At 29.9% G+C, this 27770-nt stretch overlaps 2 protein-coding genes across 2 annotated transcripts; one reads left to right on the top strand and one right to left on the bottom strand.

The window, feature by feature from the left end:
• The first annotated feature begins 5875 nt into the window (after nt 1–5875).
• Nucleotides 5876–6685, top strand: LOC123882923 (paired amphipathic helix protein Sin3a-like). Its single transcript, XM_045931580.1, has 2 exons — nt 5876–6120; nt 6208–6685. Exons 1-2 carry the CDS (start codon nt 5941–5943, stop codon nt 6514–6516), a joined length of 489 nt encoding a protein of 162 aa, XP_045787536.1. The 5' UTR covers nt 5876–5940; the 3' UTR covers nt 6517–6685.
• A 5861-nt stretch (nt 6686–12546) lies between these two features.
• Nucleotides 12547–13144, bottom strand: LOC123882933 (40S ribosomal protein S11-1-like). Its single transcript, XM_045931587.1, has 2 exons — nt 13011–13144; nt 12547–12886 (listed from the first exon to the last, which is right to left on the bottom strand). Exons 1-2 carry the CDS (start codon nt 13059–13061, stop codon nt 12713–12715), a joined length of 225 nt encoding a protein of 74 aa, XP_045787543.1. The 5' UTR covers nt 13062–13144; the 3' UTR covers nt 12547–12712.
• Between the last annotated feature and the right edge of the window lie 14626 nt (nt 13145–27770).

Here is a 27770-nt window from a genome sequence, read left to right as displayed (position 1 = left end):
CCTTCTCGACGCGGCCTTTTCCATTCCATTTTTCTATTTTACTAATTTTTTTAATTAGTATTCATTGATTTAAAAGGTCACAAAACCTTAAAAAGGATTTAGTCCTTTCATTTTAAACTCACTCACCCCCTTTCTCATTTCCCTCTGCCGCTAAACTCTTAACCCTAGATTGAAATCTCCTCCGTCTTCTCTCAGCCATCAATCAAAGCCAGCAATCTATTTGCTTGTGCTTGTGCTTGTGCTTGTACGTGGTCCGCCAGATTGAAGCTCTCTAAGGTGAGTCAAATATTTTACTTTGTTATATGAAAAATGAGATTTAATGCATGTTTTTAACGATACATGTAGAATGTGCCCCCCCTTTGTGTTATCTATGTTTATCTCACTTTTTGATTTATCACAAGAATCATTTTTGGTCGTTGAAGAGTCATTTATGTTGTTATCTCTTGGGTTTGTTATATGCGTGGTAGGTTGGTTTTATGTGTGTCGCATGACTCAATATTTGGTTGCGGGCAATGAGTCCATGGGGCTTAGGCCCATTTTCTCACAAAAAAGGGAAAATTTCTCAACGCACCCACCCACTTTCTCCCCCACTCCCCAAAAAATTCGGAAAACGTTTTCCGAATTTTTTATAGTGTAAATTTTACACTAAAAAACAGTTCGGAACGTATTTTCCGAATTTTTTTAGGTGCGCTAGGGAGTGGGGGAGAAATGTTGAGGTGCGTTGAGAAATTTTCCAAAAAAGGGTAATAGTCTATTTGAGGGTTCATTAACTAAAGGGAAATTTGATTATAAGATATTCAATTGTTTTCATTTATATATCTTTTTAAAAGATAGTTTATGACAATAATTTCACTAAAATTTAGTTTACCTAAATAATGGATCCTTCATTCAACAAAGTGCATGATTGAGATGTTTTGCAGTTGTCAATACAAAAGTGTTAAGTCAGTAACTATATTAGCATTAGAATAAGTAAAAAACATTTACTGATATATGAAATAACTCTCAACTAGTACACACCCATCTTTAGGATAATCAACCGATTTTAATTTTAACTTTGAGAGTGAGAGCCCTGTAATTCATATCCCAGAATCAAATTATAAAATATATGAAACTAAAATAATATCTAACTATAGAAGAATAAATTGTCTCTTGGCTTCTCTTTCCTTCTCTTTCCTTCTCAATCATCTGTTCTCCATTCAACTGTCTTAAATATGGAAGAAGTCCTTTCAACAAATTTAGTTTGAAGAAAAAGATGAAGATCATGTTTATCATATTTTCACCCTGAATCTGAGAATGGTTAGGAATTGATTAAACGTTTGGCTTCTTATCTTCATGAGTAAGGAGATGTCTTTGTTTGATCTGTTGTAATGTTTTAGATTGCAAGTAGCAAGCATGAGATGTGTTCACTTGTGATTATGTTATCATTGAAATGAACAATACAAGAAAGTAATTATCTTCAATCTTTTTGTCTTGCATAATTCAAAAAATATGCTTATCTCTACATACAGGATTCCTTCTAACATAAACTACTTTAGTCATTATTCTCTTGGATTGATATCTCAAATTATTATGTGTTAATTAATTTTCAGTGAGGAACAATAATAATTATGACCACAACACAACCATGTAAGATTGATCTGTCATCATGTATGTGAAGAAATTATGATTGCTCGGTTATCTTTCAGTGTATTATCTTTTTTATTTACAAATACAATCATCATTACAGCTACGTGTGATGAATTCAATTTAGATATATATAATTACTAGGCCGATTCTATGCACTATATATGGAAATAATACCATTGACTAACAATGTCTGGGTTGTGCAGAAAATGTGCTTTAGCTTTGGTCATTTTGTTTTGATCTTGAATTTTTTTTATCAAATTATAAATAGAGGTATGCATGGTAGATTAGTAGGCACAACATGATTATATGACGATATGACATGAGCAAGACCTGTGGGGTAGTATTATTTTTTGGTGCATGAGACTTTTTGAAACAAGTAAAAGGCCTGTGAAACAATTTGTTTTTGGTGAACTACCAAATTTTTCTCCAATTTGTTTTTGGCTTTATAGATATTTTGAAAGTATTGCTAACACTGTTAAATTTTACTTATATTTGTCTTTCTGTTTTCGACTTTTTGTTCATGTCATCAGTTCAACCCCACATAGACATTTTAGAGTTGAAATCCTCTCCATTTCCAATTATTTTCATTTCTTCCATTACTATATAGTTTTGGAAATATAAATGTAAAAGTGTGACATTAAATGAGGTGAAATTACTTTTATGAACCCAAAATATTTTAAAACTTTGGTATGAAAGAAATGGAAATAATTAAAAATGGGGAGAAACCCAACTCGACATTTTAAACCTTCTCGACATAGCTCAACCTTCTCAATTCCGTTGTATTATTTTACTATTTTTATTTTAATAAAAATATTTATTTGTTTATTATTAATTAATTAATTAATATTCTTTATAAAAAGGAGACAAAACCCTAATAATGATTTAGTCCTTTCATTTTCAAAGTCACTCACCCACTTTATCATTTTCCTCTGCGGCCGAACTTTGAACCCTAGATCGAAGTTTTCTTCCTTCTTCTCTCAACCATCTAGCAATCTCACATGTTTCCGTGTGGTCTGCCATATCGAAGCTCTCGAAGGTGCGTCAATATTTTACTCTGTTATATGGAAATTGAGATTTAATGCATTTTTTTAATTGTATTTGTAGAACGTGGCCCACCTTGTGTTATCCATGTTTATTTCACTTATTGATTTTTCAAAAGAATCGTCCTTCGTTATTGAAGACTAATTTACGTTGTTGTTGTTGTTGTTGTTGTTGTTGTCGTCGTCGTCTCTTAGATTCCTTACATGTGTGGTAGGTTAGTTTTATATCTGCCGCATGATTCAATACTTGGGTGGGTTGATTATTGTTAAACCTAGGAATGTCAATTGTATTCATAAGTGAGGATTCTCGTGGGGGTTGCCTCGTTTGGGACTTGAAGACATGATGCGGATGGGGGAGAAAGTACCATTAGAAGACGTTTGGAGATGGGGACGAGATTTTATCTCCCGTCCTGTGGAGACTCAATTCCCGAATATTTTATTAAAATAACTTTTATATATGTATATTCAAGTATTTATTTATATTATCACATGTGAAAGTATAAATTTTGTTTATACGTGATGGTTATTTTTGTCATAAGACTCAAAATAATGTCTTAATTTTTTTTGTTTGTTTTATGACTACACGTTAATATTATTTACATGTTTGATGGATTTATATTAAAACAAATAATATTAAAATTTATCTCGCATTAAATTAAATGAATATAAGGCTATGTCATCATAACTATTTTAAAAATTTTAGTTGGGTTTAACTCAATCCATACTTCTACAACAGTCGAAATTTTCATTCCATCAAGGTGGAATTGTTGATACCCACTCCTTTCAATTTCCTCCTATCCAATTGCGATGGAGTCGATGACTAGGATTGTCCCTTGATGTTTTCTCTCCCCACCTCCCATGAATCTTTTATACCCCCAATATTCCAAATTTGCCCTTGCAGAAAAATTCGATTCGCATAAACCAAATTTTTACTAGTGCAAGTTCAGAGTAAATTTCAGTTTTTAGAAACCGAAATTTGTTTTTAAGGCAAAAAAAACTTCGGTTTCTACGAACCGAAGTTTTTTCAAGGGCAAAATTAAAAATTCAAGGGGATAAAAGATTCACGGGAGGTGGGAAGAGAAAACATCTTATCCCTTTGTTGGGTTTGAGCATGTAACATCACTTTCATTTGTTGAGTTAGGCTTCATTTCAATATTGACTGCTCATTACAACCCATGTTTTTTAGGTCTTATTTCATCTGGTGTTTTGAAGTATCTTTAGTCTCATTATTTCAATTATTGTAGCGCAGTTATCTTTCTAGTGATAGTTAGAGTTGTTATTAGTAGGTAATTGGTTTGTTAATTCTATATTAACTCTATATATTGAGGCGACACATGTTATTAATATTCTTATGTTGTCATCCCTCTATACCTTTTGAATTTGCGTTCGGTTTTATTCAGATCATTGGAACGAATTAAATTGTGTTATTTTCTTAATTTTTCCCTTCAGGATGAACCCCTCTAGAAAACCCGAGTTTTATGATGCGGTAATGTATGTTAAAAAGGTGAAAGTCGTGTATCGCAAAAAGAAAGAAGTATATGAAGCATTTCTGAAACTCTTGAATGATTACAAAGCCAATATAATTGATATAGGAGCTGTGAAAGAAGATGTGATGCAGTTGTTTAAAGGGCGTCAAGATTTAATTTCAGGATTCAATTTCTTCTTGCCAAAAGGACATAAGAAATGTCACTTCCATTAGATGATTAACAACAAGGTGGGAGAAATCTTTTCATGTTGAATCATTGCTTGTACTACTATGGTGTACTAGTATTGCCTGTTCTCTTATTTTCTTGCAATCTCTTTCTTGATCAACGTTTCTGTTTGGCATGATTGTATTTCATGTTCAGTGTTCTTAAAGTGGTTTCATCATAATAATGACCGACCCAACATTTATGAAGGCCTATGGTGAATTTTAAAATAAAGTCTTTTCAAATAATAATATTTTGATGTAGTGGTGATGAGTTTTTTTTTTGTGCGTACACCGGGGATCGAACTCAGAATTTTAATTCAGTTAGAAGATATTTACACCATCTCATATCGATTAGTTCTTCAATGGTTGCATCCATCGACGGGATTCTCACATGTGAGGATAAAACATTTGTTTCATACATGCTTTATATTGTAAATTATAACAATATATTGTGATTTTTTTTTTTATAGCTAAACTAATATTTGCTAAGGTTAAAGAAGTTGAAAGTTCTAAGTTGAAATCCCTATAAAGGAGATAAATTATATTCTAGTAACACTAATTATTAATATTGGCTGTTTAAAAAGAATACGTTTCGTGTAAAAAACAGTATATTTTAGTTTTATTCACATAATGCATTTTTCTATCACTTATTAATTATTATAATAAAATTGATTTTTTATCAAACTAAGTAATTAAATTCAAGTGGTTAATTTTTTTTGACAAAATTCAAGTGGTTAATGAACTCCCCTTAAAATGTATTGTTCGAGAGAACTATATCTTAATACCAAAAATAAATAAAATAATTGATTTTTATAATAATAAACAAAAAGAAAATTAGTAGGTGTCTTTTTAAATGAGATTTTTTTTTTGGTGATAAGAAAATCTTGTTTTTTATACCCAGTATAACTTGTTTTTTATTATGAGAATTTGGATTCAATTCATTGGTGAAACAATTATTATTCATACTTTATTTACCTCACTATTAAACTCGAAATTAAATAGTCTATTCCCGTAAAAATTAAATATTAACGGTTAACACAAAAATTGTGCTATTGAGCGAGTCCAAGTTATGTTTATTGTTTATGAGTTTCAAATTATTAGTTTCATGACATTAAATGTTATTATTAGTTGTCCAAGATGATATTTTCTTTTATTTTGACACAAGATGATATTTTCTTTTGTCATCCTACCAATATTTTTGCGCGCTATACAAAATTATCAAAATACCTCTGTCTACTAAGTAACAGATTTTGTTCTCTACTTAAGTAGCAGACATTATAAAAATGAGAAATTTGAGTAATAAAACAGCCTACTAACACAAAATTTTTAAATTTTTACACGCTAATTAAGTAACAAAAGAATAAAATCAGAAATTAATAGGTTGCGCGAAAAGGTAGTAGGGTGAAAAAATTGTAGTTTATGCTGTAAATGGTCTTTTAAGAAAGGGGCCCAAGCCCAATATGATTGTGTGTATATATAACCCGGCCACCAAAATCCGAAACCTTTCTTCTTCCATTTGGTGTCTTTGGTTTGGAGGGAAACAAAAGAAAGTTAGGGTTTTCGCTTCTTCCACTCAAGAACAGAATGATGATTCGCGTGATGAAGCTTCTTTCTCGATCTCGCGTCAGGATGCTTGCCGTTGGAGGAGGAGGAGGAGGACATGGCAGCACTGTTAATTTCAACTACCGGAAATGGTCATCTGCATCTTCATCATCATCCGTTCCTCCACTTTCTTCTGAATCGATCAAGGAAGAAGTCTATAAGGTAGGTTTTTTCTTTAACATGTTTCAGTTTCCGTGCATTTTAAAATAAACTAGCTAGTTGATTTCTTAATTTTTGTTGTCCTTAAAGAGGAACAGCTCCACAACAATAGATGATGACATTGCCGATGCTGCCGATTTTGTAATGGAAGCAAGACATATTTTTCAAGATGAGCCTGAAAAGATTGATGTATTTATGACAGTCCTACACGATTTCCGTGTCGATAGAATTGATTTAAGTGTTGTCAAAGAAGTAATGATGGAGTTGTTGAAAGGGCATAACAATTTAATTTGGAAATTCAATAACCTCCTGCCACCGGGAGAGATCCCACTTCCATTGGATGATGATGGATTACCATTCAAATATGATTCAGCAGCATTCAGAGATTATCAGGAATGACGAGTTTGGTGACAATCATGTATGTATAAATCATTATTAGGTTGATCTATTAAATCAAAGGTTCTTTAGTTTAGTGGTACTTCTGCTCTTTTATTGTATTGTATAAAATGAACTTCATGAAGGTAATATTCAAGTTATCACTATCTATAACATATTAACATTCATTACAGTTTGTGATCTTACACGATATCAGGAATGTGGCCGGTGAACGTCTCTTTACATGGTGAGAGGTTTGAGAGTAAGAAAATATATACATGTCCCTCTTGTATGAGAATGGTATATGACATGTCAAAAAAAAAGAGAATGGTATATGCTGCCCAACATCAATGAGAAGGGTATATAATGGCTGAAAAGCACTAATTAACAGTAAATATCCATCATTCTGATGTCGAACTGGATGCTTAAGTGGGCTGAGCACGTTGTTGGACAGGAACATGAACACACGGTGTTAGACCAGTGTATGATTGGGCCGAGTTTGATGCCTAATTGGGTCGACCTTGATGTCAAGTTGGTATTAGTCCAAGTCCATAACAATTTGGTATTAATTATAAAGTTCCCCTTTTTCTATTGAACTAGCATGGTAACCCATATAAGCTAGAAATTTGTCTAAATACTTTTGACAAATCTTGGTCTTCTTTGATAGGTGGTGGATTCTTCTTCGAATCCACTTTCTCAAAACTATAGCTTGAACACCGTCTACCTGCTTGTTATACTTAAATGATTGCTGATGACAGTGCTGTTGGTAACATCGTTCACAACATTGCCATGTAAAATTGATTTAAATATATACAATTACAACACTATTACTAGGCTGATTCTATGCACCATACATGGAATTAATATCATTGGCTAAGAATGTTAATCCTTGTCCGCGTGGCTCCGGGTGAGAGGAACTTGTGTTTGACAATTTTTTCAGGGTTCCGGTAGCTTTTAGTGACTTGGAGCGAGATCCTTAATTTTTAGCTATATGCTTCTTGTGGTATTAATCATTTCAAGACAAGGTTTAGCAGCTTTGTAGTTTACCCCTAGCAGGGAGATCATGGGTTTTAAGCATAGGTTCATGCTGGGTATTAGAGATTTTGGTGGCTGTTGTGTTGTTTCTTTGTTGTCTAATATGCTGTTCTGATGCATGGTGTTTGTGCTAGTTTCGTTTTGTTGAGAAGGAAAATATCCTTATCTTGCATAAGGACGTGCTTTGATTGTAACTAATATTGGATGCTGAAACATTCATGTGTCTTTGTCTTTCTATCCTTGCACACCTTGTGCTTTGGTAGTGTTTTAAATATTGAGCTTGAGTGTGCAGAAAATGTGAGTGTGCAGAAAATGTGCTTGAGCTTTGGTCACTTTTGTTTTGGTCTTAAATCGTTTTATGACATTATAAATCAGAGGCTTATAAATCAGAGGTCTGGGCAGTTGTACTAGTCCCTGTGATCATGATGTGAATGATGATGGATATTAATTGTTGCCATAGACCTATAAGAAAGTATGCAACTGCAAAGTTATCACTATATATAACATTTATCATATTGACTTCATAGATTATTATGTGTTAAAAAATAATCTTCAGTGATGAACAATATTAATAAGTATGAATATGATCTCAATTTCACAACCATCCATGTAAGAGTGATATGTCATGTATAGGTTCTGTCTCCCTCAATTATTCTTTGGTCATTCTATTTTGGGATATGACATGAGCGAGACTTATGGGGCATTATATTTTGGTGCATGATACTTTTGTGAAATAAGTACAAGGCCTGTGGGACAATTTTTTTGTTCTAAATTATGCATACTATTATACACTCAAATTACAGAAAGAAAAAAAAAAAACTCAAATTCCTCCAAAATTTTTTCCTCTTCTGCTACCACCAACTAAGAAGAAGAAAAAAAAAAACTCAGGTCACTATTAGGCAAAAGTAGATGCATAAAGTTTGGGCATAAATTGTTTCTTTCGTAAGACGAACCCGAATGGGTTCTTCTGAATGATCCATCGTTGATTAACCAACAGAGTTCCTTCACTTAATTTTGATTGCTTGTTGTTGAAGAAGTTGAACTGAAACTTGAATATATTGTGTGATGATAATCTCGAACCAACGACTGTATTTTATCCATATCATCAAGTAATTCATCCTTAACTTCAAGTTTAAGTTTTGAATCCTTTATAATCACGAATACTACTTCTATCATGCTTAGAAGTATCTGACAATCCTTTACTGACATTAACTCTAAATGCCCTTTAAGCTGCTCCATTACTCTTTTTAAGTCATCTCCTCTATCGATTCTTAGAGCCTTGAAATTGTTCAACACTTTTAAAAATTCATCATTCTTTTCACTCTGAATATAATCATCACCGTAGTCCTTCATGGCCAAGATATATAATTCATTATTAAGAAAATAATGATTCATGAGTTTAATTCTAATTCAAAACTTAACAGAAAAAAATTGGGGTGAAAAAGGAGACACATACCATTTGATTTGCTGCAGGCCTAGGTTAAGTTGGTGCGGCAAACTTGGCTAGAGAGATCAACCTTTTGTTTTGTTTCTGTTGATTAATTTGTACCCTATTTTAGTCCTATTTATATAGGGAAGCAAACATACTTAAAACTAAATTAAATATACTTTTCTTATTTTATTATCTAATCAAATCTATTTGATTATATTCTATAATGCCTCCACTAAATATTTCCTCCAAAATCTATAAAAATATATTTGATATATTAAAATATAAATTTACAAAATTAGATTTTCTCTCCATATTTACTAAATAGTGTATTGTCTTGGAGTAGTCTGAATTAAGCTTTTGGTCTATAAATATTTCGAATTTTGTTTTTAATCCCTAAAAAAATTTCAAACAACTTTTGGTGCCTATAAAATTTCAGCAACTCAAGATGGAAAAGCGGACATAGCATTATGGTGCAGGCAAGAATTACTTCTTAAAGGATCAAGTTTACAACAGTTCAATACAAGCAAAATAATTGAATCCCTCATTTATCTAAAAGTGTTAAATATATTTTTTTGTTTCTACAAATATTATCCTTTTAAAGGATTAGCAATTATAAAGGATTCAAAACTTGAATTGTGTGGTTACACAAAAAGCAAATGGAGCAACACTAACGAGCTAAGAAAAAACAAATATACCCCCAGGTCACTATTCTTAGAATTGTGTATTGGGTCTAACTCATTCTTACAAAATCGGCTTGTAAGATGAGAATTGCCTCTAGTTTATAAACACTTAGTCAGACCATCTCTCAACTGATGTGAGACTTCTTAACACACTCCCTCACGCTCAGCACTATTGAGCTTGGTGCGTGCGGATATAAACGGTTGGTGGCCCAATAGCGGAAACCTGATAACAGGTGGCCCAACGGATCGCGGAGGCCCAACGGATCGCGGAGATGCTATGATACCATCTTAGAATTAAGTATTGAGCCTAATCCAGCCCTACAAAACCGGCTTGTAAGGTGAGGATTGCCTCTTGCTTATAAACACACATTCATGACATCTCACAACCGATGTGAGACTCTTAACAATCCCACTCACGCCCAACACTATTGGGCTTGGTGCGTGGATATAAACGGTGGGTGACCCGGTAGCGGAAACCTGATAATAGGTGGCCCAACGGATCATGAAGAGGATCTGATACTATCTTAGAATTGGGTATTGGCTCTAACCCATCCTTACAAAATTGACTTGTAAGATGAAGATTGAGTCTAGTTTATAAACACTTAGTTAAACCACATCTCTCAACCGATATGAGAGTTATTAACGACGCCAAAGTAGATACATAAAGTTTGGGCAAAAATTATTTCTTCCACACTATAATATATATACAATATTAATTAAACTATGCATCATAATAATTGAATGTAAATACAATGTCAATAAAAAAGAAGGCATGCACGTTATTAAAAAAGCATTCACATCATACATCGTTTGTAAACCCACACTTATTAGTAATATATTAGACTAAATTCATTCTTTAAGTAATTCACGTTTGTAACAATAGGTTCTTATAAGTCATCAAAATACCCATTATGGTGAAAGTAAATGTTAACGGGTCACAAGTATAACAAGTTAGAAATTTAAAGACCTATATATTAAATAAAAAACTTAAAATCCAACCGTTACAAAAGCAAAAAGACCTCAGGATACATTTGACCTATATATGAATCCATCATCCTAACTAGTTATGATTGCTTGTTGTTGAAGAAGTTGAACTAAAACTTGAATTATCTTTTGATATTGATCTTGAAACATCGACTGTAATTTATGAATATCATCAAGTAATCCTTCCTTAACTTCAAATTCAAGTTTTGAATCCTTTATAATTGCTGATACTTCTTCTAGAATGCTTAGTAGTTTCAGACAAAGATCATATTCATCCTTTAACGACCTGGAATTTGATTTCGAGATTAAATCTAACATTAACTCGAAATGCCCTTTAACATGTTGCTTTAATCTTTTAATGTCATCTCCTTCTGTATCAATTCTTAGAGCCTTGAAATTGTTCAACACTTTTAAAAATTCATCGTGACTAGAATCATCACCATAATCCTTCATGCCCAAGATATATAATAATTCATTAGTTTAATTCTAATTCAAAACAAAAAAGAGAAAATAAGATTTCGAGTGATGAAAAAGGATCATACCATTTGATTTGCTGCAGGGTTGGGTTGGGGCGGCAGACCTGAAAATGAAGGGGAATAGAGATCAAACGTTCTGTTTTCTTTGTGTTGATTAATTTGTACCCATTTATTTATTTTTTAAGTCCATGTCCCTTTTTTTTTTTTTATAGAATCGAAATCTTTTTATTTATTTATTTGGTAGATTGTTAGCCCTATTTTAAAAGTATAGTATTTTTTTATGTGATTTTATATTTATATTTATGTTATTGTGTAAAAAAAAAAAAAACTATATTTATTTTATGAATATTTTTGTGAATGTTACTCCGTATTTAGCATCGACCCATTTCATTAGTTCATTGTATTATTTTGTAAATAGACTGATATTGCAATATATATATATATATATATATATATATATATATATATATATATATATATATATATATATATAATAACGCTTTAACGAATACAAATTTTATAAAATCCACCGTTAGATTGAAAGCTTATATCGTATAGATCATATATGTTGAATTATATAAAAATCTAAAATCGTTTGATATGTTTTTAAGATAGATCAAGATTAATCGTTTGTCTCTACTTAAAATTGTTCTTAATTTGTACGAATTACTATACGAACATATGTACCCATATTACATTGCATGAGTGATTGCTTAATACAAAGTATATACTAGACATTTCTTAAATATATAAGAAACTACATTTTATGCCATTTAATTTGTAAAACCAATAATATGGTCAATAACTCATCATCATCAAAAAATTTAGTCAAAAAGAAAAAACTCATCATCGAAATCTATTCATAAAAATCATTGAAAAGAAGAAAAAAAAACTCCAATAATATGATCTTTGTAAAAAAAATCTAATAATATCATGCAATAAAATAAGGTAATGGATATTAATGAGTGTAACTTCTTAAAAATTACACTGGTGTGTGTATATATATATATATTTCAATTTAAGTTTAAGATACCTTAACAAAACACATGAAAAAATATATTTTAGACGTATTTTGAATTGGAGTCCATTTTTAATATTCTCACAAAACCTCTAATTAATTTGAACGATTCATTAATTATAGAGTTGTGTTCTTTTATTTTTTTTTTTGAAAAAATAGAGTTGTGTTATTTGAACAACATTTTAAGTGACAATATTTGGGACAACAATAAATTTACAAAGGAAAGTAGATATTGACACAAAAATCAAAGCATTAGAGACAAAAAGTAAAAAGATACTAATATTTTTTATTTTTTATATAAGCAAACAATATATTATAAAGAAGTTTAAAGGGGTACTCAATTCCTCACAATATAAAGTAAATTATAGTATGTCAAAGATACTAATGTGATTATGTGAGTATGAAAAAGAAAGTTGTCACGTGAAAAAAAATTGTACAATGTTTTTCCCCCAATACAAGAAAGTTTCTTATTATTCAATTTTACTGTCTTACATAATAGAAGAAACATGCTTATCATTTTTTCTATAAGAACTACAAGCAGGATCACATTCAATAGTTATTAAAGCATCTTTATCAACAAGCATAAAATAGTTTGTTAGATCGAAAAGAATAAGTTCTTCTCATCTTTATCAATAGCATCTCTTGGAGGCTTAAAAACAAGGCCAACAGATTTCCAGAATCGATTACCACCCTTTCCAGGTCTCTTCCCCTTTCCAGATTTCTTCGAGCTTAAAAACACTTTCGGTTGCTTCAAAAAAGCCTTCTCAGTCTACAAATTAAAATTCACAAATTAATTATAATTTTTTGAACAAGAACAAATTAATTAGACTAATCGAAGATTTATGAAAACTAAAAATAATAATAAGTTGATTGATGTGAATGTAAACACGAACTTGTTCCGCAATTGTTGGTTGCCTAATAGTAACCTGTTTTGGTTCCGCCATTGTTGGAATTGCTGTAGGGTTAAGTTGGTGCGGCAAACTTCAAGGTATAGAGATAGAGATCAACCTTTTGTTTTGTTTCTGTTGATTAATTTGTACCCTATTTTAGTCCTATTTATATAGGGAAGCAAACATAAAACTAAATTAAATATACTTCTCTTATTTTATTTTATCATCTAATCAAATGTATTTGTGTTCTAAAAAAAAAAAAATCTATTTGATTATACTCTATAATGTTATTCAAAAAAAAAAAATATTATACTCTATAATGCCTCCACTAAATTTTTCCTCCGACATCTATAAAAATATATTTGATATATTAAAATATAAATTTACAAAATTAGATTTTTTCTACATATTTACTAAATAGTGTATTGGTTTGGTGTAGTATGAATTAAATTTAGAGTTAAATATGTTTTTGGTCCTATAAATATTTAAGGTTAAATAAGTTTTTTGTCCCTTAAATATTTCGAATTTATTTTATAATCTTTATAAAAAAAATTCAGCATCTCAAGATGGAAAAGCAAACATAACATTATGGTGTAGGCAGGTTGCTTCTTAAAGGATCAAGTTTACACTAGTTCAATACAAGCAATAAGTGAATCCATCATTTATTTAGCATAGTTAAATATTTTTTTCGTTTCTACAAATATTATTCATTTATGTGACAGGGTTAAATATGTTTTTCGTTTCTGCTAATATTATGTTTTTTTTTTAGTCCTATAAACTAAATGACAAAATGTAGTAAAACACATAATCATCATTAGTTTTTTTTTTTTTTATAAGTAATGTTAGTTGTTAATATTATAATGTTATGTTAGTTTTTTTTCCCCTTTGTCGGGACTTGAACCCCTATCCCTCCTATTCCTACTATTTTCGTTAATATTATAATGTTGTATATTTTCGTCAAAAAAGAATAATTGAATGTACACTTAAAAGAATACTCCTTTTAGTCTTCTTTTTTTTCCCCCTTTCCTTTTTACGGAATAAAGAGTGCTAAAGCCCAAATAAAAATAATTACTTGTTAATCAAACCACTATAAGAGAAAATTTATTTTATTGGATTTAAATTTTGAAAGACTATTAAAAATTTTAAAATATTTTGTGCGATTATATTAACTTGTGAGATTTTAAAAGATATGTTAAAAGAATATTTATGGATTTCCAGATTTCGAAAAAATGTAATGAATTTTAACAAAAATAAAAATAAAGAAAGAAAGAAAGTTATAAAAGAGAATGAAAAAGCTTATAAATAAATTATGTTTGAATAACGAAAATAAAAACAATAGAATAATATTTCTTCTAGTCAATTTTTTCTTTCAACTATAGAATTATTATAAAAGAACAATTGAGTATATATAGTTGATAATTACCAAAAAAAAAAAGAAGAAGAAACATGTTAAAACTTAACGGACGACGAATAAGTTCTTAATCTTTCCTTAAAAAAAAAAGTAAAAAATTCTTAGTCCGGTTGATAGGAATAAGTTCTATAATTTTTTTTGTAAAAATAAAATAAAATAGTCCGCGTGAGCAGGAACAACCCACTATATGTGCAGGAGCTCGAAACTCAAGTTTAAACTCGGGACACTCACTTATTCACTTTAAGGTGGATTTTCTAGCCACTAGGCTACTTGACAAAAACATAATAAAATAAAGTAACATAAAAATTCTTAAAATAAAAAATAAATAAAATAAATAAAATAAAATAAAATAGATGTCATGCATAAAAATTCTTAAAATATTAGTTTGTCACTACTAGTCAATATATTACTGCAGGGATGATAAATATAAACAAAACAAGACCAATATTTATCACATCTCCATAAAAAAATTATCCAACCTACTAATAGAAGAACCATTATGTCTACATTACTTCTTGTTGTTGCAGATGTGATTGTATTTCATGATAAAAAAGCTGAAGAAACTCCTTTGATCTATCAAATTTGTCAATATTTTCTCCCTTAACTCCAAGATCCTTAAAAATCTCTGACATTTGTTCCATCTTGCTTAGTAGTTTCAGACAACCATCACATGTATCCTTTAGCGTGTAGGACGAATTAAATAGTTTCGAACATAAATCTATAATTGTCATCTGTAACCTTTCAAGCGTTTCTATTATTCTTTGTTTGTCATCTCTTCCTGTATCAATTCTTAGACCCTTGAAATCGTTCAACATGTTTAAAAATTCATCATACTTTTTACTCTCACTACAATCATCACCGTAATCCTGCATCGCAAAGATATATGATTTATTGTTATGGAAATACAGTAATTAATAATAATTCATGATTTTGATTCTAATTCAAAACTAAACAAGATTATGGAAAAGGTGCGTACCATTGAATTTGTTGCAGGGTTCAGTTAGGGCGGCAGACCTGAAGTGAAGAAGAGATCAAGCGCTTCTTTTTTTGTCTGTTTTGATTGTACCTCATACCTATTATTTATAATCATTGAGAATAATAGCTAAATATCTTTTTAAAGATTTTAGATTTTAATATATTTTAGTTTTATATTTGAAATAAAATAATATTAAGATTTATCATTTATGATTAATATTTCAGTTTAAAATATTTAAGATTTGTCTACAATTTATAGGATTAGTTTGTTATTTAAATTATATGATTTGTTTTTATGTATCTCTTCATCCGTTTTCTCGATAAAATATATCCCACCAAATTCCGTAATACCACCGAAAACACAATAAACCATATCAATTATTACGGGCTACCCAGCCCTAACTGGGTCGGTTTGAATTGGCTTCGAAATTTATTGGGACAGACCAAAAATATGTATTTAAATACGGCTCTGAAAACACTACTCGAGCCTGGCCCATAACTGCACTATGTTATTCTTAATGTTCATTTGTGTCTTCTTAGTTAAGAGTTGTTTGGCCAATTATGTCAGTTTAGATTATGTGTTTTATGGAACTTTTATATTTAACAATTTTGAAATACCTTTGTTTCTTCTTATTTTTTTTGTTAATCTAAAATGTAATGGCTGGTCAGGTAGAAGAATAAGTAGAGATGATGGATGTGATGCAGCCTAGAACTTGTGACAATGAGTAGGAAATCGACCACACTCACCTACCCTCAACTCTTCTGTTAAATGTCCTATTTTAATCCTTTTATGACCCCTAATAAAATTTGACAAATGATGCTGTGCTAAATTACAGGTCAAGAGAGTGAGGAATTTGATATGCCATTTGGAATATATATTCATATTACATTATCATTGATGAACTGGAGGGGTAAAAATAATTTCAAAGCGTGGAAAAGTAACACTAAGAGGTTCACGGCCCACCCAAACATCCGACAAAAATCTCGTAGCTCCCCCATTACCGGACCTGGATTTCCTACAGTTGATAAACCACACAGTTTAACACTGTAATGAATCTTTACCATTGATTTTTGATCAAACGGTTTTGATTAAATATACTCTAAAATAATTCTGACCATTCATTATGATCGGACGGTTCACACTGTAACTGCGTCACAGCAGGGAATCTTTTTCCCCCATTACCAACCTTCTTTACAAACACTTCTTGAGTCCAATCCGGCCCCCACACCTCCTAGAACACCACCCACACTAACCAAATCCTTCCACCATAAGGATAATTTATTCCTTCTAATTATGGGCAAGGTTAGCCTCCCTACTTCTTTGTATTTGGCTTCGACTAGCAAACGCCAACGCCATATTGCTAGCAAAGACACATTATAAAGTAAAAGGTCCTTCACCCCTAGGCCTCCCTCCACCTTTGGTCGACAAACATCCTTCCAATACACCCAAGGAATTTTGTTTTTTTTCCCCCCGAAGCGCCCACAAGAAATTTCTTTGAATCTGAAATATCTTTTTTCTCCCTTTAGAAGGCATCTTAAGATAAGAAAGAACTTTTCACAAATAAATAAATAAATAAATAAATAAGAAAGAAGACCAGGATCGAGACCAACACCGAGTTTAACAAAACCACTCTCCCACCCAAACTCACATAACGGTGCTACCGAGCAAGAATATGTTTTAAATTAACCCCATATACTTTTACTAATATCTAAAGGAAAATGCTAAAGGATTGACTTTTCTTTTTGAACCATTGTCATTTCTTATTCAAATATGAATATTATTTTACAATATTCTATTAGTCAATTTGTAAATGACTGCTCGTAGTGAATCATGTATACATAATATATACACCAACGGTGGAAACCTACATATACAATGGCCTTGAATACAATAGGGAAGTGTGACTCCTTCGTAATGATAATGGTTACACTTAGGATGTGTTTGGTATAGCTTATTGGCTTAGCTTATAAGCTTGTTAGAGGTGTTTGGTAACAAGCTTCTCTAATTAGCTTATAGCGTTTTTTGAGATGCTATTTCAAGTAGCGTTTGAGCTTATATCTTATGGTTTTTTACATTTTGTTCCAATTTTACCCTTATTATATTAGTTTTAAGAATTTTTATTTTATTTTTTCAAAAAAGTTAACTACCCACATTTAGGAACAATAACTGCATTTGGTCTTGTTGAATTTTATTTTCAACGGAATACTTTTGTAGCATATTAATATTGATTTATTTCTTTTTACATATCTACTATTTTAAATAAGGCGATATAATTTTCCATTAAAAAATAAAAAAAATCTGATAATAAAGTTAAACAATTTTAGTTAAAAAGTTTCAATTAAATTCATATATCACATTTATAATTTTCAAACTTTAATTTTAAATAAACTAAATATTTAAAATAAATTATACTTAAAAATGTTTATAAATATTAATTTTAAAAATAAAATTAAACATGTACTTTTGTGTCATTTTATATTTATCAGTAACTTGAAAAACTAATTTTACCAAACACTCCAATTTAAATTTACCAGCTTTTCAGCTATCAGCTATAAGCTAGCTTTTCAGCTATCAGCTAGCTTATAGCTTAATTTTACCAAACAGACCCTTACTGTTGGCAGCTATTACAGTCTTCGATATGTCATCCTCGCTCAATCGTCAATTTCTATACCCTCAAAATTTGTCGCAACTCACATATTTAAGTGATAGAGTTGTTTAAAGAGTATAACGATTTAATTTTGAGATTCAACAATTTTTTGCCACTGGGACATAATGGTCCTTATTGTTTTAGATTTTAAAAAATGGATTTTTTTTTTGTAGTTTTGAAAATAGATTTTCTAAAACCGTTTTTCAAAATATTACAAGTTTTTTTTATATTTGTTTTTTCTAAATTGAAACAATAATTTTGACATCATATAACATAAACACACATTATTGAGGATCAAAACATAGTCAAAATCACAATTTTTTCAAAAAGTTGTATTTAAAAAATGATTCTTATGAAAATCTATTTGAAATAGCTTCAAAATTAATTGATTTTTCGAAATTTTGATATCAACAAAAAGTTTCAATAAAATGATCAAATACCTAAAATAATATTTTAAAAATAACTATTCAAACCAAATTTTCATTTGAAGTTTTTATAAAAAGTTTCTTTGTAAATTTTTTTTACACAAAATTATTTAACACTATAAGAATATATTTTCAAAAAATCCATAATAAACCGACCTAAAATCCCGCTGCTTCCATCAGATGATGGACAACAAGATCATGAAGACGAATCCGCAATCAAAGATGAACAGAAAAATGATGAAAACCAAAGTGAATAGTGATGGATTAGCTTTGAAAGATGATGATAATATCTTAAAAAAATTCAACGATAGTTATGCGTTTACACCAAAGTGAATCCAACGATCTCTACCATAAGACACAGGAAAACAAACAAACAATTGAATATATGATTTGAAGCTTTACAAAGTATTTGATTTGAATATTTATAATTTCTTTTTGTATTGTAAGGATTGAGTTCTTTATACTTCTTATTAATACAATTTTGCTTATAAAAAAAAAAGTTAGTTCTTATAGGATATAGGATATGGATTTCATTCGGTCAGAAACTCCTGCAGTCAGTCACGCAGTCACTTTATTGGAGGCTTTTAAATTAAATTTTAATGGTTTAAATTTAAAGATTATCAAATAAATATGGTGTAAATGTGTCGGTTTCTTTTGATTTTAAAATAACAATACGGTTTTAACCCCTTAAATGGATCTTAATGACCTCGAGGAGATTAGTCCCTACAGTTGTGCGCGAAGGACATCTTTGGTTTAAAAAAAATAAAAATAACAATATAACCATTGAGTTTTATTTTTTGAACCATTGGCATTTCTTATTCAAACATGAATATTATTTTTTGAATCATGTATACACCGGTGGTGAGGACATACATATACAGTCTTCAATGCTATCTTCACTCACTTTCCTGGCTTGTGTTTCCTTATGCATATCTACATACACAAATAAGAACAACATTATTGCATATGAAATATGAGAGAATTAATATACAAGTAAATTTGGATGAAGAAGTGAGAATTTAAAAGACAATTCATGAAAAACATTCAAACCTGATGCAATGATAAGAAAAGCCAAAACAAATGCTATTGTTGGAGAATATTTTCTTGATGTCTCCATTATTTTTAATGAATATATGTTGTTTACAAGTGACTCTGTTTATATAGCACATGAGTCCACCTTGAACATTAAATTTTTATTTGTGAGAAAAGTTAAAACATGATACTATAATAAGGAATTCATTAATATAAATGTAGTTTACTATTTTCATAAAAAAAAAAATAGTTGACTACACTTTAAAGAATTCTCCTTTGATCCTTAATATGTAAGCATTATCTTATAAAATACAATATAAATTAAATTTACTTTTTAATTAAATACATTGAAAGTAAGCATTCTATTTTATTAAAGAACAATCGTTATTGGTCCAGTGGTGATTAACGCTGGATTTGGATGAGGATTGTAACCACTTGATGACATAACTGATCATAAATCAGATTAGCGGTCCAATCGGCAATATACTAATCGTGAAAAAAATAAAAAAAAATAAAATAAAGACCAAATGTAGTAAAACACATAATCATCATTAGTTTTTCTTTTTTTTTTTAAATTGTTATAAGTAGTATTAGTTGTTAATATTATAATAATGTTATGTTAGTTTTTTTTTTCTCCTTCGTCGGGACATGAACGGTTCATGATGAACCCCTATCCCTCCTATTCCTTGACCATTAACTCAACGTAATCATCATCAGTAATACTTCCTCCATACCAAATTTCATTTCTCATAAATAGAATAGAATAAATGTTGTATACTACTATTTTCGTCAAAAAAGAATAATTGAATGTACACTTAAAAAGAATACTCCTTTTAGTCTTCTTTTTTTTTCTTTCCTTTTTACGGAATAAAGAGTGCTAAAGCTCAAATAAAAAAAATTACTTGTTAATCAAACCACTATAAGAGAAAATTTATTTTATTGGATTGAAATTTTGAAAGAGTATTTTAAAAATAAAAAATCTCAAAAATTTTAAAAGATTTTGTGCGATTATATTAACTTGTGAGATTTTAAAAGATATGTTAAAAGAATATTTATGGATTTTCAGATTTCGAAAAAATGTAATGAATTTTAACAAAAAAAAATAAAGAAAGAAAGAAAGAAAGAAAGTTATAAAAGAGAATGAAAAAGCTTATAAATAAATTATGTTTGAATAACGAAAATAAAAACAATAGAATAATATTTCTTCTAGTCAATTTTTTCTGTCAACTGTAGAAATATTATAAAAGAACAATTGAGTATATATTTGCGTCAAAAAAAAAAAAACAATTGAGTATATATAATTGATAATTACCAAAAAAAAAAAAAGAAAAAAAAAGAAACATGTTAAAACTTAACGGACGACGAATAAGTTCTTAGTCTTTTCTTAAAAAAAAAATTCTTAGTCCGGTCGCTAGGAATAAGTTCTATAAATGTTTTTGTAAAAATAAAATAAAATAGTCCACGTGAGTAGGAACATCCCACCATATGCGTAGGAGCTCGAAATTCAAGTTCGAATTCGGGACACTCACTTATTCACTTTAAGGTGAATTTTCTAACCACTAGACTACTTGACAAAAAAAATAATAAAATAAAATAACATAAAAATTCTTAAATTAAAAAATAAATAAAATAAAATAGATGTCATGCATAAAAATTCTTAAAATATTAGTTTGTCACTACTAGTCAATATATTACTGCAGGGATGATAAATATAAACAAAACAAGACCAATATTTATCACATCTCCATAAAAAAATTATCCAACCTACTAATAGAAGAACCATTATGTCTACATTACTTCTTGTTGTTGCAGATGTGATTGTATTTCATGATAAAAAAGCTGAAGAAACTCCTTTGATCTATCAAATTTGTCAATATTTTAAAACTTAACGGACGACGAATAAGTTCTTAGTCTTTTCTTAAAAAAAAAAGAAAAAAAAAATTCTTAGTCCGGGGAATAAGTTCTATAAATGCTTTTGTAAAAATAAAATAAAATAGTCACGTGAGTAGGAACATCCCACCATATGTGTAGGAGGTCGAAATTCAAGTTCGAATTCGGAACACTCACCTATTTACTTTAAGGTGGATTTTCTATCCACTAGGCTATTTGACAAAAAAATAATAAAATAAAATAACATAAAATTCTTAAAATAAAAAATAAATAAATAAAATAAAATAGATGTCATGCATAAAAATTCTTAAAATATTAGTTTGTCACTACTAGTCAATATATTACTGCAGGGATGATAAATATAAACAAAACAAGACCAATATTTATCACAAATCCATAAAAAATTTATCCATCCTACTCACTCATACAAGAACCATTATCTCTACATTACTTGTTGTTGTTGCAGATGTACTTGTATTTCATGATAAAAAAGCTGAAGAAACTTCTTAATTCTATCAAATCTGTCAACTATTTCTCCCTTAATTCCAAGATCATTAAAAATCTCTGATATTTGTTCCATCTTGCTTAGTAGTTTCAGACAACCATCACATGTATCCTTTAGCGTGTAGGACGAATTAAATAGTTTCGAACATAAATCTATAATTGAATTAGCATGCCCTTTAAACGTTTCTATTATTCTTTGTTTGTCATCTCTTCCTGTATCAATTCTTAGACCCTTGAAATCGTTCAACATGTTTAAAAATTCATCATACTTTTTACTCTCACTACAATCATCACCGTAATCCTGCATCGCAAAGATATATGATTTATTGTTATGGAAATACAGTAATTAATAATAATTCATGATTTTGATTCTAATTCAAAACTAAACAAGATTATGGAAAAGGTGCGTACCATTGAATTTGTTGCAGGGTTCAGTTAGGGCGGCAGACCTGAAGTGAAGAAGAGATCAAGCGCTTCTTTTTTTGTCTGTTTTGATTGTACATGATACCTATTATTTATAATTATTGAGAATAATGGGTAAATATCTTTTTGAAGATTTTAGATTTAAATATATTTTTGTTTTATATTTCAAATAAAATAACATTATGATTTATGATTTATATTTCAGTTTAGAATATTTAAGATTTGTCTACAATTTATAAGATTAGTTTGTTTTTTAAAATATATGATATGTTTTTATGTAGCTCTCCATCTGTTTGCTCCATAAAATATATCTCACCAAATTCCGCAATACCGAAAACACAAAAAATCATATCAATTAAAACAGACTACTCAGCCCTAAATGGGTCGGTTTGAATTGGCTTCGAGATTTATTGGGACAGACCAAAAATATATATTTAAATACAGCTATGAAAACACTACTCGAGCCTGGCCTTATATATATGAGCCATGTGTTTGACGGCCGCTCAAATTAATTTTTTTGACATTTTAAAAAAAAAAAACAATATAAAATAGTTTACCAAAGTTAGTTAGAGTTTGAAGAACATAACGATTTAATTTCGAGATTCACAAACTACACTACAACCTTCAATTTCTATACCCTCAAAATTTGTCGCAACTCACATATTTAAGTGATAGAGTTGTTTAAAGAGTATAACGATTTAATTTTGAGCTTCAACACTTTCTTGCCACCGGGACATAAAATCCCGCTGCTTCCATCGGATGGTGGACAACAAGATCATGAAGATGAATCCGCAATCAAAGATGAATAGAAAAACGATGAAAACCTTAAAGTGATGGATTAGCTTTAAAAGATGATGATGATAATATCTAAAAAACTCAATAATCCAAGGAACCAAAATAAAACAATAATCAGTAATTACATGATCAAAATGAGACCAACAATTAATTAAGTAGCAAAGTCTAATTTATTTAGCCTAATAGTAATGTATATAATATATGAATTGAAAGCATCATCCTAAGATAGTTGGCTTCATCTAACATGAAAGACCTCCTTAGGTCTTTCATGGTGCACCAGTCGCGAATAACATCATAACGAATATAGTATGACTTGGCAAGATAGTTATGTGTTTATACTAGCTTGCTTGTATTTGTTGAAGTGTTTGATCATAAAGAAGCTGAACGGCCACCTGTATTTTGTGATGTTCGTCAAGTGTTTCTCTCTTAACTCCAAAATCCTTTAAAATAGTTGATACTTTTTCCGTCACGCTTAGTAGTTTCAAACAAACATCACATTTAACCTTAGGCGTTAACGACTTTAATTTCGGACTTAAATCTAACATTAATTTGTAATGCCTAACCATCTCCATAAATCTTTCTATCACATCTCTTCCACTATCGATTCTTAGAGCCTCGAAATCGTTCAACACTTTTAAAAATTCATCGTACTTTTCACACTGGCTAGAATCATCAACGTAATCCTTCATCGCAAAGATATATATAATTTATTGTTAATTAAATAATTAATTCAAAACTAAACAAAGATTAGGGTACATACATACCATTTGTATTTGCTGCAGCCTGCAGGGTTAGAGTTGGAGCGGCAGACCTGATGTGAAGAGATCAAATTTCTTTTTTGTTTGTTTTGATTGTTATTACTATTATACTACTATACTACTATATATGTATCTCTATATATATATATTAGCCCTATTTTTTATTTTATTGTATCTCTTATATTCTAAGTTTGGTCCAAAAAGCAAGCTTTACCCTAATTAAATTTTTCCTCTATTTTTCATGTGGTCCCATCACCTCTTCTTCTGATCTCAACCATTTAAACTAAATAAAAATCTTGTCCATCCATTCTTTATTTATTATCTCCACTATTATTTGAGATTTACAACACATCAATATAAAATATATATAATAAAAAAAATAAAACATATATAATTAAAATCTTTTATTATCTCTTTTTTTTTACGACAGATACTATCTCAAAAATATATAATAAAAATCTAAGTTTAAAATTTTAGTATCGCTTTTATATAGACTAACTATTGTGTTGTGTTCTAAGTTTAATTTTTTTTAACATGTAATCATCATTAAAGAATGTAGTGTCGTTTTGTAATAAAAATACGATAACAAAAATAAGAGATATAATATAATCAGTAATACCCATACTATATTATATACATATTATATTAGGAAGGAAAAAAACTTTTTAACTGGATGTGTCGGCGGTTATACTATTATTTAATGTTGTTAATCAACTTTTTTCGTATATATTTCATTCTTGCAATTATCATATTTTATTTTATCGCTAATTAGACCCGTGCATTGCACGGGTCGATGTTCTAGTTATTATTAATTTATTAGCCCTGTTCTCTTAAAAATAAATTAAATATACTTTTTTAGTTTTCATTTTTTTTATCATCTAAGCAAATCAATTTGAACAACGATAACCTACCTCTTAATTTACATTTAATTTCAACCGTCTATATCTTTGATTTGTTTCGGTGTCAGTGTGTCATGCGCAGTGGCGGTACTAGGGTGGGGCTGAGGGTGGCCACGCCCCCCCCCCCCCCCACACCCCAAAACTCTGCAAGTTATAGTATTAATTCAAATATATTATTGATGATTTTAAGAAATTCTATACACGTATTTGTACAAATATTAATGTAAATATTTTTAATGACTATAAGAAACTCGGCATACATATTAGTTCAAGTATTAGTGCAAATATTAGTTTATATTTTATTATTGATGATTTCATTTCACTCTGTATATATACGTAGAATGTTATTTTAAGTTATATAGTTTAATTTTATAATAACGAACTTTGACTTTGTTCGTCCAAAAATAACGCATACCTAATTGAATTTATAATATTGAGTAAAATTAATTGAACTAACATATATACATATGAACGGAACATCTTATTTGCTTAAAAAAAAAAATCTTATTTGAACACAAATTTGACCAACATATATTTTTACACCATATATTTAATTTCGAGATTCAACATTTTCTTGCCACCGGGACATGAAATCCCGCTTCCAACAGATGATGATCAACAAAATGAAGACGAATCCACAATCAAAGATGATGAACAACAAAGTGAGGGATTGGCTTTGAAAGATGAACAGAAAGGTGATGAATTAGCTTTGAAAGATGATGAAGAATAACAAGCTTGATGATTACAGTACGTCATGATGTGTGTAGAAATCCATAGGTTGATCTATAAAATGACAGGTTCTTTGGTTCTTTTGCTCTTTTCTTGAATTGTTGTATGCAATATTCAAGTTTCATCACATTATTAAACTTTTTCCGTTGTATACTCTGCTGAGTACTAGTAGAGTTTGAATTCTTTCAGCTAGTGTAGTGTGTATAAAAATACAGCAAGAATTGAAATTATCTTCATTGATGAATACAATTTCACAACCATGATGCATGTAATGTGCAGGAGCTAATTAGTTTTGTCATTTTGTTTTGGTCTATAGTAGTGACAAATAAACTATGCTTATTTTTTTTTAATCATTTCAATAACTCCTAATAAAATTTGACAAAATTGTGCTGTAATAAATTACAGGTCAAGAGAGCGATGGTTTTTTATTTTATAATTAAATTCGGTATTCTCAAGATTGAATTCTAATCAAAGAGTGAGAAATTGATATGTATGTTGAAATATAAAATTAGATATATGTTATTATTACATGATCAAATTTTATTGATGAACTGAAGGGTTAAAATCACCAAAGCTAAATCAAATTTTAGGTTTACATAACATTTGCTTATCAAAGTTTTTTTTTCTTATGCTACAAATAAAAGAGCTTTTTTATGTATACACCCCTTATCTGGCGGGCTTTATTTTCAAATGTCTAGTACAATCTAGCCCAATCCAATTAACCTAACCATCTTTTTGGTCTTGATGGTTTCTCTCCCAACCCCCCTCAATTCTTTTCTACCCCCTGAATTTCCGTTTTTGCCCTTGGGGGTACTGCGGTTTATACGAACCGAAATAAGCTGACATGCTGATAAATTTCGGTAACCACTTACCGAAATCTGGGACATTTCGGTTTGCAGGTACCGAAACAATTATTTCGGTAAACTTCTACCGAAAATGGCCTAATTCCAGCGACCAACGTACCGAAATCTAGGACATTTCGGTTCGCAGATACCGAACAAGCTGACGTTCGTTTTTTGTGTACCGAAAACGCTAATGTTCGGTTTGCAGTTACCGAAATGGTCTAATATTTGGCTTCGGTGAATACGAACCGAAGTTTTTTGGCAAAAATGTTTGAAACCGCAAGGGGCAAAATTGGATTTTTGGGGGGTAGAAAAGAAATGAGGGGGGTCGGGAGAGAAAACATCTTTGGTCTTTACTAATATAAAATGATAAAATTTTGGCATCATATATTTGACTTACTCTCTTTCTAGTGAAATCAAGATAATTATGTTATAAATTGAGACCATACTTTTACAGTTTTACTACCAATATCTGAATATGTACCATCATTGACATTTTTTTTAATCAATATAGTGTTGAGAGAGTTTTTTTCTAATAAGCTAAATTATTCCATCCAAATTGACATAAAAGGGAATTAAATTTGATACCTTAAGGAGGAGCACACTTCTAGTGTTGAGAGAGTTTATAACATGAATCTCCTCTAAAATATCTTTTGACAAAAATAAAAGAAATTTTGAGCTTGAACTTGCATCACCACATCAATGATTAGTCTCATAGCAAAACTAAATGACTTAAGCATATTCTAAAGTGAAGCCAAAAAAAAAGTTGTTTGAATTTTTGAAGAGTTATAAAGTTTTCCTCTCATTTTTATTATTTGTTTTCTCATAAACCAATTTATGTTTTTCTTTGAGATATTTTCTTATCATAAACTAATGAACTTATGATTTATAAGAAATATTATTCGTTAGTAAATTTTTTTCCTTTTTAGATGGCCTATGTTAAGAGTCTCATATCAGTTGAGAGATTGTCTGACTAAATATTTATATACTAGAGGCAATCCTCACCTTACAAGTCGGTTTTGTAAGATGAGTTAGGCCAACTCAATTTTAAGATGGTATCAGAGTCTCCCCACGATCCGCTGAGTCACCTGTTATCAGATATGAACTTATGATTTATAAGAAATATTATTTGTTAGTAAATTTTTTCCCTTTTTAGATGACATATGTTAAAAATCTCACATCGATTGAGTAATTGTCTGACTAAATATTTATATACGAGAAGCAATTTTCACTTTACAAGATGATTTTGTAAGGATGAGTTCGATTGACTCAATTAAGAGCCTAAAGCTTGAGTTGTCTTACCCTTTGGTCGACCCATCAAGATCTATAAAATGATAAAATAATGGATGGGGTAGGTGGGTAGCTTGCACGAGGAAGCAGCCAAGTTTGTTCCATAACTCATTATTGTTATATATTGAGGTGACACATTTGA

Source organism: Trifolium pratense, linkage group LG1, assembly GCF_020283565.1.
Source record: "Trifolium pratense cultivar HEN17-A07 linkage group LG1, ARS_RC_1.1, whole genome shotgun sequence".
NCBI lineage: Eukaryota > Viridiplantae > Streptophyta > Magnoliopsida > Fabales > Fabaceae > Trifolium > Trifolium pratense.
Note: the sequence above shows the minus strand (reverse complement) of the source record. Positions and strands in the feature narration are given on the sequence as shown.

Bases quoted from the DNA above. Each gene is read 5' to 3' on its own strand.
- LOC123882923 (XM_045931580.1), top strand. From the start codon at position 5,941: ATGATGATTCGCGTGATGAAGCTTCTTTCTCGATCTCGCGTCAGGATG. The intron at 6,121-6,207 runs GTAGGTTTTTTC...TTGTCCTTAAAG, and splicing joins TCAAGGAAGAAGTCTATAAG to AGGAACAGCTCCACAACAAT.
- LOC123882933 (XM_045931587.1), bottom strand. From the start codon at position 13,061: ATGGCGGAACCAAAACAGGTTACTATTAGGCAACCAACAATTGCGGAA. The intron at 12,887-13,010 runs GTTCGTGTTTAC...TTTAATTTGTAG, and splicing joins AACCAACAATTGCGGAACAA to ACTGAGAAGGCTTTTTTGAA.